Source organism: Salmo salar, chromosome ssa02 (genome assembly GCF_905237065.1).
Source record: "Salmo salar chromosome ssa02, Ssal_v3.1, whole genome shotgun sequence".
Lineage (NCBI taxonomy): Eukaryota > Metazoa > Chordata > Actinopteri > Salmoniformes > Salmonidae > Salmo > Salmo salar.
The window spans coordinates 8,552,718-8,568,647 of record NC_059443.1 but is presented as its reverse complement, the minus strand read 5'-3'; the positions used below and the strand labels follow the sequence as shown (position 1 = coordinate 8,568,647).

At 43.3% G+C, this 15,930-nt stretch overlaps 1 protein-coding gene across 4 annotated transcripts; it reads left to right on the top strand.

Annotated features, from left to right (window-relative positions):
• The first annotated feature begins 581 nt into the window (after positions 1 to 581).
• On the top strand, positions 582 to 15,175 carry LOC106595006 (gasdermin-E). Of its 4 annotated transcripts, none has more exons than XM_045697129.1 (10): positions 582 to 735; positions 1,128 to 1,335; positions 2,509 to 2,701; positions 5,922 to 6,096; positions 8,716 to 8,836; positions 9,750 to 9,869; positions 11,713 to 11,840; positions 13,734 to 14,196; positions 14,388 to 14,461; positions 14,853 to 15,175. In XM_045697129.1, the coding sequence occupies exons 2-10, from the start codon at positions 1,128 to 1,130 to the stop codon at positions 15,078 to 15,080; spliced, it is 1,710 nt and encodes a 569-aa protein (XP_045553085.1). In that variant the 5' UTR covers positions 582 to 735; the 3' UTR covers positions 15,081 to 15,175. The 4 variants fall into 4 exon arrangements, with proteins under 4 accessions (XP_045553085.1, XP_045553081.1, XP_045553088.1 ...); XM_045697125.1 differs by having other exon boundaries at positions 611 to 735; positions 1,075 to 1,335; XM_045697132.1 differs by having other exon boundaries at positions 611 to 810.
• Positions 15,176 to 15,930: the final 755 nt, after the last annotated feature.

Sequence of the window (15,930 nt, the reverse complement as noted above, 5' to 3'; positions counted from 1 at the left end):
CTCCTTTTTGGGAGTCCGGGGTCAAAAACGTTAAACCCACTGGGATACATGACAGTGGCAACAAATAGAGTTGGGTTGGATATAGTAATGGCAGTCTACAGTATTTCTTACAATGTTCTATTTTCACTAGAATTGTGTTGATCATTATTAACAGGTGCAGCATTTAGGCTATTCCAGTTCAAAATAGTTTTGCAAAATACTTTACCCCCCAATAGGTCTGTGCACAGGCTAGCGCTGCCCATGCTAACATATTGTTGATGATGCAAAGAAACTTGGAGCGGTGAAAAAAATGTAAGAATAAGTAAATAGACACGTGTGAAGAAACATTTATAAAACAATATACGAATAAATCAATACAGAAATGCCCATTACTGTACATTAATTCGTTTTATTTTTTTGCATGTAGGCCTACTGTAGTTTATGTATTTACTTATACTTTAATATGTATCATATTTGTCTTCGTGGAACCAAGCTTGTCTATCTATGAACATGTAATAAAATATTATCATCATGGCTACATTATTTTGCAATGTTTTACCACAGCAAGAACAATGAGAACCTCTGGTTTGACTGTGAAGCTGGTGTGCCCTGGACAGGAGGTGGAGATTGAAGCACAGAGAGACAGAACCAAACCACACCCCGTGAACGTGGCTGGAGAAAGGGCTGGAGCGAACCTCATGTTATTACGGTGTTTCTTCTGCTGTTGCGACAGAATATCTACCTCTATCTAAACCGGTAACTCTAACTTAGAACGGGCTTTCGCGTTCGGATAGGACATAGCCAGGATAAACGGTCAAATATATTGCTCCTGTAGGTAGCAGTAGTTTCAATTTTCAACATTTTGAGTCGTGAATTATGAACGCATAGATAGACGTCCATGAACGTTTACGAATAACAACCACAGTATTTTGACTCTGTGTAGTCTGATTTCTGAGCGTATCCAGTCTGCTACTCATATGGCTCATAGGTCATGTCTTTAACGTTGTATTTTTTTAGATAGTAAATGAATGGGAACTTTTCAATGTGAATATTATCGTATTATTAATCTTGTGTTCTTGTCGTGTTTGTTATCAGTTGCAAACAGAGACATCATCCTCGACCATTTCTGTGTCTGTCTCCCATTGAAGATGTTTTCCACGGCCACAAGAAACTTTGTGGAGGAGATAGATGATGGCAGCTTGATCCCTGTGTCCAGTCTGATTGACTCAGACAAACTAGTCCCTCTCTCACTGGTTGTGAAACGCAAGCGTTTTTGGATTTGGCAGAAACCCAAGTACCTGCCCACTGATTTTACCCTCAGTGATGTACTGACTGGAGACACACCCTTAACCCCAGGTAAACACAAGAGCAGCCCTTCAGTTGAAATGATTAGGCTGCACACCTGTACTTGCTACCTGTTTGTTTGCAGGTATAGGCTCCTCTCTCCCTCAGTGTGATGCTGTGTGAATGTGTTCCTTGTGAAAGATCTGAGCGTCGATTCTGTTATCCATGCTACTGGAAAGATTATGAAGAGGATCCTATCATGATACATAATGATACATACAGTGACTTCAGAAAGTATTCACACCCCCTGACTTTTAACATTTTGTTGCGTTACAGCCGGAATTTAAAATGGATTACATTTAGATTTTTTTTGTCAATGGCCTAAACACAATACCCCATAATGTCACAGTGGAATTATGTTTATCTGTTAGGTCCCTCAGTCGAGTAGTGCATTTCAAACGCAGATTCAACCACAAAGACCAGGGAGGTTTTGCACCTATTGGTAGATGGGTAAAAAAAAAGCTGTCATGGAATGTCCCTTTGAGCATGGTGAAGTTATTCATTACACTTTGGATGGTGTATCAATACACCCAGTCGCTACAAAGATACATGCGTCCTTCCTAACTCAGTTGCCAGAGAGGAAGAAAACCACTCAGGGATTTCACCATGAAGCCAATGATTACTTTAAAACAGTTACAGAGTTTAATGGCTGTGATAGGAGATAGCTGAGGATGGTTCAACAACATTGTAGTTACTCCACAATACTAGCCTAATTGACAGAGTGAAAAGAAGGAAGCATGTACAGAACATGCATCTTGTTTGCAACGTGGCACTAAAGTAATACTGCAAAACATTTTACAGCAATTCACTTTTTGTCCTGAATACAAAGTGTTATGTTTGGGGCAAATCCAATCCAACACATTACTGAATACCACTGTCCATATTTTCCAGCATAGTGGTGGCTGCATCATGTTATGGGTATGTTTGTAATCGTTAAGGACTGGCGAGTTTTTCAGGATAAAAATACACGGAATGGAGCTAAGCACAGGCAGATTCACCTTTTAGCAGGACACTAACCTAAAACACAAGGCCAAATTTACACTGGAGTTGCTCCAAAAAGACAGTGAATGTCACTGAGTGGCTGAGTTACAGTTTTATCTTAAATCTACTTGAAAATCTATGATCAAAAAACAATTTGACAGAGCTAGAAGAATTTTTAAAAACATTTTTGCTTGCCTCCTACAGTTGTGGTCAAGACTGATTTCCTAAAGTACCAAGGGACATTTGGTGACAACAAATCAGGAAACTTTGAGTCAAATTTGGTTGCTGTAAACCTTAAAGTGGAGGGGAAAGACACATCTAAACTCCAGTCGTCCTTCGGCAGCCTGAAGAAAGAGGAGGTGGATGTACAGAAGTTGCTGCGCGACTCCAAAGACAAGTGAGTTCCTCTCTCTCTAATATGTACCTACAGTAGGTCTAGGTTACACTCAGTTCACCTGTACATACAGTAACCCCAGGTTACACTCAGTTCACCTGTTCCTACAGTAACCCCAGGTTACACTCAGTTCACCTGTACATACAGTAACCCCAGGTTACACTCGGTTCACCTGTACATACAGTAACCCCAGGTTACACTCAGATCACCTGTTCCTATAGTAACCCCAGGTTACACTCAGTTCAGCTGTACCTACAGTAACCCCAGGTTACACTCAGATCACCTGTTCCTACAGTAACCCCAGGTTACACTCAGTTCACCTGTTCCTACAGTAACCCCAGGTTACACTCAGTTCACCTGTTCCTACAGTAACCCCAGGTTACACTCAGATCACCTGTTCCTACAGTAACCCCAGGTTACACTCAGATCACCTGTTCCTACAGTAACCCCAGGTTACACTCAGTTCACCTGTTCTTACAGTAGGCCTAGGGTACACTCAGTTCACCTCTTCCTACAGTAGAGTCAGTGGTTAGTGAAAGGAAAACACAGGCTGAATCCCAAATTGCACCCTATTCCGAGAATGACACAAATATTAATTTTCACAAACTTTGCTGCCTCAGTTTGTATGATGGCAATTTGCATATACTCCAGAATGTTATGAAGAGTGATCAGATGAATTGCAATTAATTGCAAAGTCCCTCTTTGCCATGCAAATGAACTGAATCCCCCAAAAAACATTTCCACTGCATTTCAGCTCTGCCACAAAAGGACCAGCTGACATCATGTCAGTGATTCTCTCGTTAACACAGGTGTGAGTGTTGACGAGGACAAGGCTGGTGATCACTCTGTCATGCTGATTGAGTTCGATTAACAGACTGGAAGCTTCAAAAGGAGGGTGGTGCTTGGAATCATTGTTCTTTCTCTGTCAGCCATGGTTACCTGCAAGGAGACACGTGCTGTCATCATTGCTTTGCAGAAAAAGGGCTTCACAGGCAAGGATATTACTGCCAGTAAGATTGCACCTAAATCAACCATTTATCGGATCATCAAGAACTTCAAGGAGAGCGGTTCAAATGTTGTGAAGAAGGCTCAAGAAATTCCAGCAAGCGCCAGGACGGTCTCCTAAAGTTGATTCAGCTGCGGGATCGGGGCACCACCAGCAAAGAGCTTGCTCAGGAATGGCAGCAGGCAGGTGTGAGTGCATCTGCATGCACAGTGAGGCGAAGACTTTTGGAGGATGGCCTTGGGTCAAGAAGGGCAGCAATGAAGCCACTTCTTTCCAGGAAAAACATCAGGGACAGACTGATATTCTGCAAAAGGTACAGGGATTGGACTGCTGAGGACTGGGGTAAAGTCATTTTCTCTGATGAATCCCCTTTTCGATTGTTTGTGGCATCCCGAAAAAACTTGTCCGGAGAAGACAAGGTGAGCGCTACCATCAGTCCTGTGTCATGCCAACAGTAAAGCATCCTGAGACCATTCATGTGTGGGGTTGCATCTTAGCCAAGGGAGTGGGCTCACTCACAATTTTGCCCAAGAACACTGCCATGAATAAAGAATGGTACCAACACATCCTCCGAGAGCAACTTCTCCCAACCATCCAGGACAGTTTGGTGACGAACAATGCCTTTTCCAGCATGATGGAGCACCTTGCCATAAGGCAAACCTGATAACTAAGTGGCTCGGGGAACAAAACATCGATATTTTGGGTCCATGGCCAGGAAACTCCCCAGACCTTAATCCCATTGAAAACTTGTGGTCAATCCTCAAGAGGTGGGTGGACAAACAAACAACCCACAAATTCTGACAAACTCCAAGCATTGATTATGCAAGAATGGGCTGCCATCAGTCAGGATGTGGCCCAGAAGTTAATTGACAGCATGCCAGGGCGGATTGCAGAGGTCTTGAAAAAGAAGGGTCAACACAGCAAATATTGACTCTTTGCATCAACTTCATGTAATTGTCAATAAAAGCCTTTGACACTTATGAAATGCTTGTAATTATACTTCAGTATTCCATAGTAACATCTGACAAAAATATCTGAAGACACTGAAGCAGCAAACTTTGTGGAAATTAATATTTGTGTCATTCTCACAACTTTTGGCCACGACTGTACAGTGCATTTCGAAAGTATTCAGACCCCTTGACTTTTTCCCCCAAAAATGTAACGTTACAGCCTTATTCTAAAATTGATTCAATTGTTTTTTTTTCTCTCATCAGTCTAAACACAATACCCCATAATGGCAAATCAAAATCAGGTTTTTAATTTTGTTTTCTAATAAATGTCAAAAAATGTAACACTGAAATATTATATTTACATAAGTATTCAACCCTTTACTCAGTACTTTGTTGAAGCACCTTTGGCAATGATTACAGCCTAGAGTCTTGGGTATGATGCTACAACCAAGATTTAACTCTTTGGCCTGAATGCCAAGCGTCACGTCTGGAATAAACCAGGCACCATCCCTACAGTGAAGCATGGAGGTGGCAGCGTCATGCTGTGGGGATGTTTTTCAGTGGCAGGGACTGGGAGATGGTGCCAACTACCCATATGGGCTGATTGTATTCTAACTACCCATATGGGCTGATTGTATTCTAACTACCCAACACCATATGGGCTGACTGTATTCTAACTACCCAACACCATAAGGGCTGACTGTATTCTAACTACCCATATGGGCTGACTGTATTCTAACTACCAACACCATATGGGCTGATTGTAATCTAACTACCCATATGGGCTGATTGTATTCTAACTACCAACACCATATGGGCTGACTGTATTCTAACTACCCATATGGCTGACTGTATTCCAACTACCCATATGGGCTGATTGTATTCTAACTACCAACAGCATATGGGCTGACTGTATTCTAACTACCCATATGGGCTGACTGTATTCCAACACCATATGAGCTGACTGTATTCTGACTGCCCAACACCATATGTATGCTATAGTTGAAAAAGGAAAATAGATTTATAATACCAGTAAATGTATTAATGAAGCTGAATACAGCTTTATGCGTAGCCTGGAGAAATCCAGTCTGTCTGTGCTAACATTCCACTCCTTGCCACTGCTTGTCATGTTTGGCACAATGAGGAGTGGAATGTTGTCACAAACAGACTGGATTTCTCCAAGCTACTTTATAATCATCCAAGAAACATAACTTGAATCATCTTTGCCCTCATTAAAGGACAACTCTCTGATTTGTCTCTCCTGCAGGCTTCTGGACATGTCCCACTGTCTGATGCAGCAGACCCGTGAGAAGACCAGGGAGGTGTTTGGGGTGGTGAAGGAGAGGATTGTGACGACCCAGCCGTGTTCGGTCATAGAGGAGGTCCAGCAGGGAGGGCAGTTAGAGGAGCTGCTGAGCTTCTGTGGGCCCAAGAGCACCCAGGTAGATGGAGAGAGTTGTAGGATTTATATAGAAAAAATAAATAATAATAATAATTGAACCTTTATTTAACTATTGTTAGGCTTGGATAATGTATTTTACTAATGTTGAAGTTAACCATGTAGTTTACCCTGTATAGATGAATCTTTAATATATAAACATATATACGAGGTATTTTCTGACTTTATTAAACAGAGAGAGAGAGGATAACAGCAGGGAAAGAAAGAGGTTGCCTCAAAGGGCAGCGGGCTGGATTGGACCTATGCCAACACCGCAGATAGGCCTATGTGTGCTGGAGGCTGGATTGGACCTATGCCAACACCGCAGATAGGCCTATGTGTGCTGGAGGCTGGATTGGACCTATGCCAACACCGCAGATAGGCCTATGTGTGCTGGAGGCTGGATTGGACCTATGCCAACACCGCAGATAGGCCTATGTGTGCTGGAGGCTGGATTGGACCTATGCCAACACCGCAGATAGGCCTATGTGTGCTGGAGGCTGGATTGGACCTATGCCAACACCGCAGATAGGCCTATGTGTGCTGGAGGCTGGATTGGACCTATGCCAACACCGCAGATAGGCCTATGTGTGCTGGAGGCTGCGTCATTACTGCTGGACCAGCAAGGCCACAGATGAATGGTTTTTAATGTATGTGGAGTGAAATGAGTAGTCATGTGAATGACTATTCAGGATTTATTAACACTGCCTTGTCATGTTAGGCTCTTATTCTATATCCCAGTTATCCCTCATGTGCACTTGTTCATTTCCCTTGAAGTAAAGTGAAAGTCACCCAGTAAAATACTACTTGAGTAAAAGTCTAGAAGAATTTGGTTTTAAATATACTTAAGTATCAAAAGTAAATGGAATTGCTAAAATATACTTAAGTAGTAAAAGTATAAATCATTTCAAATGTCTTATATTATGCAAACCAGGTGGTTCCATGTTCTTGTTTTATTTAATTTACAGATAGCCAGGGGCACACTCCAACACTCAGACATCATTTACAGATAGCCAGGGGCACACTCCAACACTCAGACATAATTTACAGATAGCCAGGGGCACACTCCAACACTCATCATTTACAGATAGCCAGGGGCACACTCCAACACTCAGACATCATTTACAGATAGCCAGGGGCACACTCCAACACTCAGACATCATTTACAGATAGTCAGGGGCACACTCCAACACTCAGACATCATTTACAGATAGCCAGGGGCACACTCCAACACTCATCATTTACAGATAGCCAGGGGCACACTCCAACACTCATCATTTACAGATAGCCAGGGGCACACTCCAACACTCAGACATCATTTACAGATAGCCAGGGGCACACTCCAACACTCAGACATCATTTACAGATAGCCAGGGGCACACTCCAACACTCAGACATCATTTACAGATAGCCAGGGGCACACTCCAACACTCAGACATCATTTACAGATAGCCAGGGGCACACTCCAACACTCAGACATCATTTACAGATAGCCAGGGGCACGCTCCAACACTCAGACATCATTTACAGATAGCCAGGGGCACACTCCAACACTAGCATCATTTACAGATAGCCAGGGGCACGCTCCAACACTCAGACATCATTTACAGATAGCCAGGGGCACACTCCAACACTCAGACATCATTTACAGATAGCCAGGGGCACGCTCCAACACTCAGACATCATTTACAGATAGCCAGGGGCACACTCCAACACTCAGACATCATTTACAGATAGCCAGGGGCACGCTCCAACACTCAGACATCATTTACAGATAGCCAGGGGCACGCTCCAACACTCAGACATCATTTACAGATAGCCAGGGGCACGCTCCAACACTCATCATTTACAGATAGCCAGGGGCACACTCCAACACTCAGACATAATTTACAAATGAGCGTTTGTGTTTAGTGAGTCCGCCAGATCAGAGGCAGTAGGGATGACCAGGGATGTTCTCTGTTTAGTGAGTCCGTCAGATCAGAGGCAGTAGGGATGACCAGGGATGTTCTCTGTTTAGTGAGTCTGTCAGATCAGAGGCAGTAGGGATGACCAGGGATGTTCTCTGTTTAGTGAGTCTGTCAGATCAGAGGCAGTAGGGATGACCAGGGATGTTCTCTGTTTAGTGAGTCCTCCAGATCAGAGGCAGTAGGATGACCAGGGATGTTCTCTGTTTAGTGAGTCCGTCAGATCAGAGGCAGTAGGGATGACCAGGGATGTTCTCTGTTTAGTGAGTCTGTCAGATCAGAGGCAGTAGGGATGACCAGGGATGTTCTCTGTTTAGTGAGTCCTCCAGATCAGAGGCAGTAGGGATGACCAGGGATGTTCTCTGTTTAGTGAGTCCTCCAGATCAGAGGCAGTAGGGATGACCAGGGATGTTCTCTGTTTAGTGAGTCCGTCAGATCAGAGGCAGTAGGGATGACCAGGGATGATCTCTTGATAAGTGTGTGAATTGGACCATTCAAAATGTAGCGAGTACTTTTGAGTGTCGGAGGAAAATGTATACAGTAAAAAGTACATTCTTTTCTTTAGAAATGTAGTGAAGTAAAAGTTGTCAAAATCTGAATAGTAAAATACAGATACCCCCAAAAAGGACTTAAGTAGTACTTTACACCACTGTCCACAGGTGTCTGTGAAGGAGAACAGCAGTCTGCACAAAGACAGCAACGTGTCTCTGGAGATTCCTGCCCATACCGTCATCGCTTACTGCATTATTGAGCTGGAGATCAAACTCAACGGACACTATGGTGAGGGAGCCTTTATTTTCCTGTTTATTTTCCAGTTTCTCAGGTGAAAACAAATGTTTTAAACTGTAGTGGGAATGAAAAACTCTCACCTGGACCCATAATCAGACTATGTAGGTTGTATATTACAAAGCCTTATTAAGTACATGGTCTCTGTTCATGTTCAGTTTGTCCATTGTATTTGAATGTGTGTCTGTATTAATAGGTTCATACTACTGTCTCCTTGTCTTGTCCTCAGAGCTGTGCCTAATGTCCCACACTCTTGTCCTCAGAGCTGTGCCTAATGTCTCACACTCTTGTCCTCAGAGCTGTGCCTAATGTCCCACTCTTGTTCTCAGAGCTGTGCCTAATGTCCCACACTCTTGTCCTCAGAGCTGTGCCTAATGTCTCACACTCTTGTCCTCAGAGCTGTGCCTAATGTCCGACACTCTTGTCCTCAGAGCTGTGCCTAATGTCCCACACTCTTGTCCTCAGAGCTGTGCCTAATGTCCCACACTCTTGTCCTCAGAGCTGTGCCTAATGTCCGACACTCTTGTCCTCAGAGCTGTGCCTAATGTCCCACACTCTTGTCCTCAGAGCTGTGCCTAATGTCCCACACTCTTGTCCTCAGAGCTGTGCCTAATGTCCCACACTCTTGTCCTCAGAGCTGTGCCTAATGTCTCACACTCTTGTCCTCAGAGCTGTGCCTAATGTCTCACACTCTTGTCCTCAGAGCTGTGCCTAATGTCTGACACTCTTGTCCTCAGAGCTGTGCCTAATGTCCCACACTCTTGTCCTCAGAGCTGTGCCTAATGTCCGACACTCTTGTCCTCAGAGCTGTGCCTAATGTCCCACACTCTTGTCCTCAGAGCTGTGCCTAATGTCCCACACTCTTGTCCTCAGAGCTGTGCCTAATGTCCCACACTCTTGTCCTCAGAGCTGTGCCTAATGTCCGACACTCTTGGGGGGTTTGAGGTGGATGGGCCTGTTAAGAAGAGCTTAGTGGGGGTGCCTGGCGCTCACGACGACACCCCAAAGAAGAGCTGCTTTCAGAGAGGTAACGAGACTAATGGAAGTTCCCCTCCTTTTGTAGGCCCACGTACCAATTTAAATAGTTGTTATTATTATTATCATTAGATTTCTGGCAGGGGAACTCAGTCGGGGTCTCAACTTCCTGTTGAGAGTTAGAATAGTAGAATTCACAAGGTGCAGTTTCAACATTTGGTTGTGGATCAACAGTTTTTGGTTGTGGATCAACATGTTTTAGATTGCTAAGTTATTCTAACCAGCTGTCTAAACTTTGTGACATCAGCTGATATCTCAAAGTGCTGTACAGAAACCCAGCCTAAAACCCCAAACAGCAAGCAATGCAGGTGTAGAAGCACCCCCGTTGATTTGGTTAGTCACTCTCACTCAGATATCATATTAAAAACTGCAAACATTGTTGCTTAGGGCAAAATCTGACTGCATGTGTGGGAATGGATGTGGGTAGGCAGACCCGCGAGCCACTGCGGCCCCTCAGGATGAGTTCGTATTTTTTGTGGCCCCAACCCCCATCAAAGTTCCCGTCCCTGGTCTAGTGTTAGACGTATACTGAATGGAATGTTACATGTTGTTCTTTATGTGAAACTCTTAATGACCCTGTCACACTCAGGTTGTACAACTGATTTACAACACATTTAACACAATGGCTGTTGTGATACAACTGTTATTTTTGTGATAAATTGTCCCCACAGAAATGTTTACTCAATCATTGTGCCGTGGCTCCACAGTCCACAACGCTTGTGTAATTATTTTTGTCCAGAAAAGCTTGTTGTGCCAAATGCGTTGTACATACGACATGAGTGTGTACAGGGCCAATGTCTAGCGTATCCTACCGTAGGACCATGAAGGTCCAGAGGTTGTTTATGTAGGGCCGGCAGGTAGCCTAGTGGTTAGAGCGTTGGGCCAGTAACCAGCAGGTAGCCTAGTGGTTTAGAGCGTTGGGCCGGTAACCAGCAGGTAGCCTAGTGGTTTAGAGCGTTGGGCCGGTAACCAGCAGGTAGCCTAGTGGTTTAGAGCGTTGGGCCAGTAACCAGCAGGTAGCCTAGTGGTTAGACCGTTGGGCCAGTAACCAGCAGGTAGCCTAGTGGTTTAGAGCGTTGGGCCGGTAACCAGCAGGTAGCCTAGTGGTTTAGAGCGTTGGGCGGTAACCAGCAGGTAGCCTAGTGGTTTAGAGCGTTGGGCCGGTAACCAGCAGGTAGCCTAGTGGTTTAGAGCGTTGGGCCGGTAACCAGCAGGTAACCTAGTGGTTTAGAGCGTTGGGCCGGTAACCAGCAGGTAGCCTAGTGGTTTAGAGCGTTGGGCCAGTAACCAGCAGGTAGCCTAGTGGTTTAGAGCGTTGGGCCAGTAACCAGCAGGTAGCCTAGTGGTTTAGAGCGTTGGACCAGTAACCAGCAGGTAGCCTAGCGGTTTAGAGCGTTGGGCCAGTAACCAGCAGGTAGCCTAGTGGTTTAGAGCGTTGGGCCAGTAACCGAAAGGTTGCTAGATCGAATCCTGAGCTGACAAGGTAACAATCTGTCATTCTGCCCCTGAACAAGGCAGTTAACCCACTGTTCCTAGGTTGTTGTTGTAAATAAGCATTTATTATGAACTTAGATAAATAAATGGGTAATATCAACAAAAGAGCTCATAAGCAGGATCGTGTAAAAGGTTAAAGGTTAAAGGATAGCACTGCCTTGGAGAGATCCTTATATTTTCTCTGACAATTCATTTTTTTAAAATAAATTCATACATTATTCATGTCCCATCGTGGTTGCAGAATAAATCGTACATATGATAGTTTTCTGGTTGTGAAATCTCTGTGATACGGTGGCAGCTGAGTCAAACTTCCACTGGATGAAAAGTGTTTGTGTTGACAGAACTGGAGAAACTGAGTGGTCATTTCCAGCTGCTGTCAGTCCTGCCAGCAGCCACACGTTCCTCTCTGCTCCAGCTCCTCAAGACAACCATGGAGGACAGAGAGGCAGTCAGTGTGCTGGAGAGTGTGGTGAGTGGGACGTACAGAAACAGGGCCCAAACACACACACAGTCCTACAGTTAGACACACTTTATTATGAGCGGATTACTGGACATGAAATCAGCAGCTTTCTGAACATACTAACTTCTCATTACGTTCAGTCTGTCATCATTATAGTCTACCGTAGTATCTTAAATATCTTCTGTCTCTAACCTTTCAGAATACTGAACATACTAACTTCTCATTACATCCTGTCTGTCATCATTATAGTCTACCGTAGTATCTTAAATATCTTCTGTCTCTAACCTTTCAGAATACTGAACATACTAACTTCTCATTACGTTCAGTCTGTCATCATTATAGTCTACCGTAGTATCTTAAATATCTTCTGTCTCTAACCTTTCAGAATACTGAACATACTAACTTCTCATTACGTTCAGTCTGTCATCATTATAGTCTACCGTAGTATCTTAAATATCTTCTGTCTCTAACCTTTCAGAATACTGAACATACTAACTTCTCATTACGTTCAGTCTGTCATCATTATAGTCTACCGTAGTATCTTAAATATCTTCTGTCTCTAACCTTTCAGAATACTGAACATACTAACTTCTCATTACGTTCAGTCTGTCATCATTATAGTCTACCATAGTATCTTAAATATCTTCTGTCTCTAACCTTTCAGAATACTGAACATACTAACTTCTCATTACGTTCAGTCTGTCATCATTATAGTCTACCGTAGTATCTTAAATATCTTCTGTCTCTAACCTTTCAGAATACTGAACATACTAACTTCTCATTACGTTCAGTCTGTCATCATTATAGTCTACCATAGTATCTTAAATATCTTCTGTCTCTAACCTTTCAGAATACTGAACATACTAACTTCTCATTACGTTCAGTCTGTCATCATTATAGTCTACCGTAGTATCTTAAATATCTTCTGTCTCTAACCTTTCAGAATACTGAACATACTAACTTCTCATTACGTTCAGTCTGTCATCATTATAGTCTACCGTAGTATCTTAAATATCTTCTGTCTCTAACCTTTCAGAATACTGAACATACTAACTTCTCATTACGTTCAGTCTGTCATCATTATAGTCTACCGTAGTATCTTAAATATCTTCTGTCTCTAACCTTTCAGAATACTGAACATACTAACTTCTCATTACGTTCAGTCTGTCATCATTATAGTCTACCATAGTATCTTAAATATCTTCTGTCTCTAACCTTTCAGAATACTGAACATACTAACTTCTCATTACGTTCAGTCTGTCATCATTATAGTCTACCATAGTATCTTAAATATCTTCTGTCTCTAACCTTTCAGAATACTGAACATACTATCTTCTCATTACATCCTGTCTGTCATCTTAAATATCTTCTGTCTCTAACCTTTCAGAATACTGAACATACTAACTTCTCATTACGTTCAGTCTGTCATCATTATAGTCTACCGTAGTATCTTAAATATCTTCTGTCTCTAACCTTTCAGAATACTGAACATACTAACTTCTCATTACGTTCAGTCTGTCATCATTATAGTCTACCGTAGTATCTTAAATATCTTCTGTCTCTAACCTTTCAGAATACTGAACATACTAACTTCTCATTACGTTCAGTCTGTCATCATTATAGTCTACCATAGTATCTTAAATATCTTCTGTCTCTAACCTTTCAGAATACTGAACATACTAACTTCTCATTACATCCTGTCTGTCATCATTATAGTCTACCATAGTATCTTAAATATCTTCTGTCTCTAACCTTCACTCTTGTGTTTACATGTACATATGACTCATTTACCAGACACTCTTATCCAGAGTGACTTAGTCAGTACATTCAACTAAGTTTAGCAGGAAAAAACAAACCACACATCTCACCTATTCTTTCTAATAATGTCTCTTCTTCTCACAGCTGGACCAGATGTGCACAGGTAAGACAGCTGACCTGGGTGAGGTTAAGGAAGCGAATCAGATGCAGACAGTCCAGGCCATACTGGACCTTCTAGAGCATTCCGACTCCAGCCCGACACCCTCCCTCCTCAGTGATTCCAGCCAGACACCCTCCCTCCTCAGTGATTCCAGCCAGACACCCTCCCTCCTCAGTGATTCCAGCCAGACACCCTCCCTCCTCAGTGATTCCAGCCAGACACCCTCCCTCCTCAGTGATTCCAGCCAGACACCCTCCCTCCTCAGTGATTCCAGCCAGACACCCTCCCTCCTCAGTGATTCCAGCCAGACACCCTCCCTCCTCAGTGATTCCAGCCAGACACCCTCCCTCCTCAGTGATTCCAGCCAGACACCCTCCCTCCTCAGTGATTCCAGCCAGACACCCTCCCTCCTCAGTGCCACTCATCTCATTATCAGTGCCATGGATGGTGAGACACTGAACAGTGAATATTAGTTGACTAGTTGAATATTAAGTGCCAGTTCAGTTCACAAGTCTCTAGCAATTGCATTTATCAGGAAAACTGTAATCTCACTTCATTAACATTTTATTTTCTCAGTCCCCACAATGCTCTGAAAACCACTTCCTGTTTCACGCCATCTGTGAATCTTTATTTCTCAGGAATGACAGATGAGGGTCTCTCTGTGTTGGGACCCTGTTGCAGTCCTCCAGTCTTACAGGCCCTGCAGATCCTGGTGAGTTCACACTTCCCCTTTTGTTACACTTAGCCTGGTAAAAAAAAGTCTGTATATTTCTTCAAAAATATTGTACTGTGTGACCTGTTCACCACTTGGCTAAGCTAAATAAAGGTTCAATTCCTCCAATAGTTGTTTGGAATAGATTAAGGGTGGCAGGTAGCCTTGCAGTTAGAGCGTTGGGCCAGTAACCCTAGCCGTGACCCCACTCCCTGTGGGTGTCGGGATATGCAACAAACACCTTTCCATTACACACGTGTGTAACAGGACAAATATAAACACCCCCAAATTATTATTACAATACTTCATTCTCCATTTTGAAATTGTCATTGCATCTTACAGACATGACATCGCAGTATATAATCATATTCCTGTGCTGCTTGTCCTCCAGGTGCAGCATGTGGCAGCAGGGAGTGGGGAGACCCTCTCTCTGAGAGATGCAGGTCTGGCTGTTCTGACTGAGGAGGAGGTGTTTGGGAGGACAGAGAGTCTCTTTGGTCACTCTAAAGTTACACTGAAGAGAGAGCAGGACACACTGAGGACAGAGATGAAGGACCAGCCTGGATACCTTCCTCTAGTCATGAGTATCACTGTGAAAGGCCTGGCCTCTTTAGTGTAAGGAGAGAGACTGAGGAGCGGTTTCCTTCCTCTCCGGCAACTGAGTTACGAAGGGCCCCTGTATCTTTGTAGTGACTGGATCTATTGACTCACCATCCAAAGTGTAATAAATAACTTCACCATGCTCAAAGGGATATTCACCGTCTGCTTTTTTTACCCATCTACCAATACGTGCCCTTCTTCACGAACCATTGGAAAACCTCCTTGGTCTTTGTTGAACCTGTGCTTGAAATTCACTGCTCGACTGAGGGACCTTACAGTTAACTGTATGTGTGGGGTAGTCATTCAAAAATCATATTAAACACTATTATTGCACACACAGTCCATGCAACTTGTGATTTTACTCCTGAACTTTAGGCTTGCCATAACCAGGTTTTCATTTTTAAACATCTCGAAAAACAATACCACTGTGACATTATGGGGTATTGTATGTAGATCAGTGACACAAAATCTCAATGTAATCCATTTTAAAATCCGGTTGTAACAACAAAATGTGAAAAAAAGTCAAGCGGTGTGAAGACTTTCTGAAGGCACTATTACCGGATGACGTTGTCATGGCCAATAGGAGTGGTATAACCTTACAGGATCAGTATTAAGACTACACCCAAGAACTGTTGAGTGTTTTAAAAGCCGGTATTCAATCCAAGGCACGTTATGGAGTAGTGCACTGGACAGCTGACAATGATCCTTTTAAAGGCATTTTTTGGTTTGTGGAGATTTGCATTCACGGCAAAAGGTGCATAAAGCGTAAATTACCTTTAAAAGTCGTTATTATAGAGCAGTGCATTACACGTGTCTTGGATGCTGGCCTAAAACTACTCCTCAGAATTGGGAGCATTAAGGGATTTATT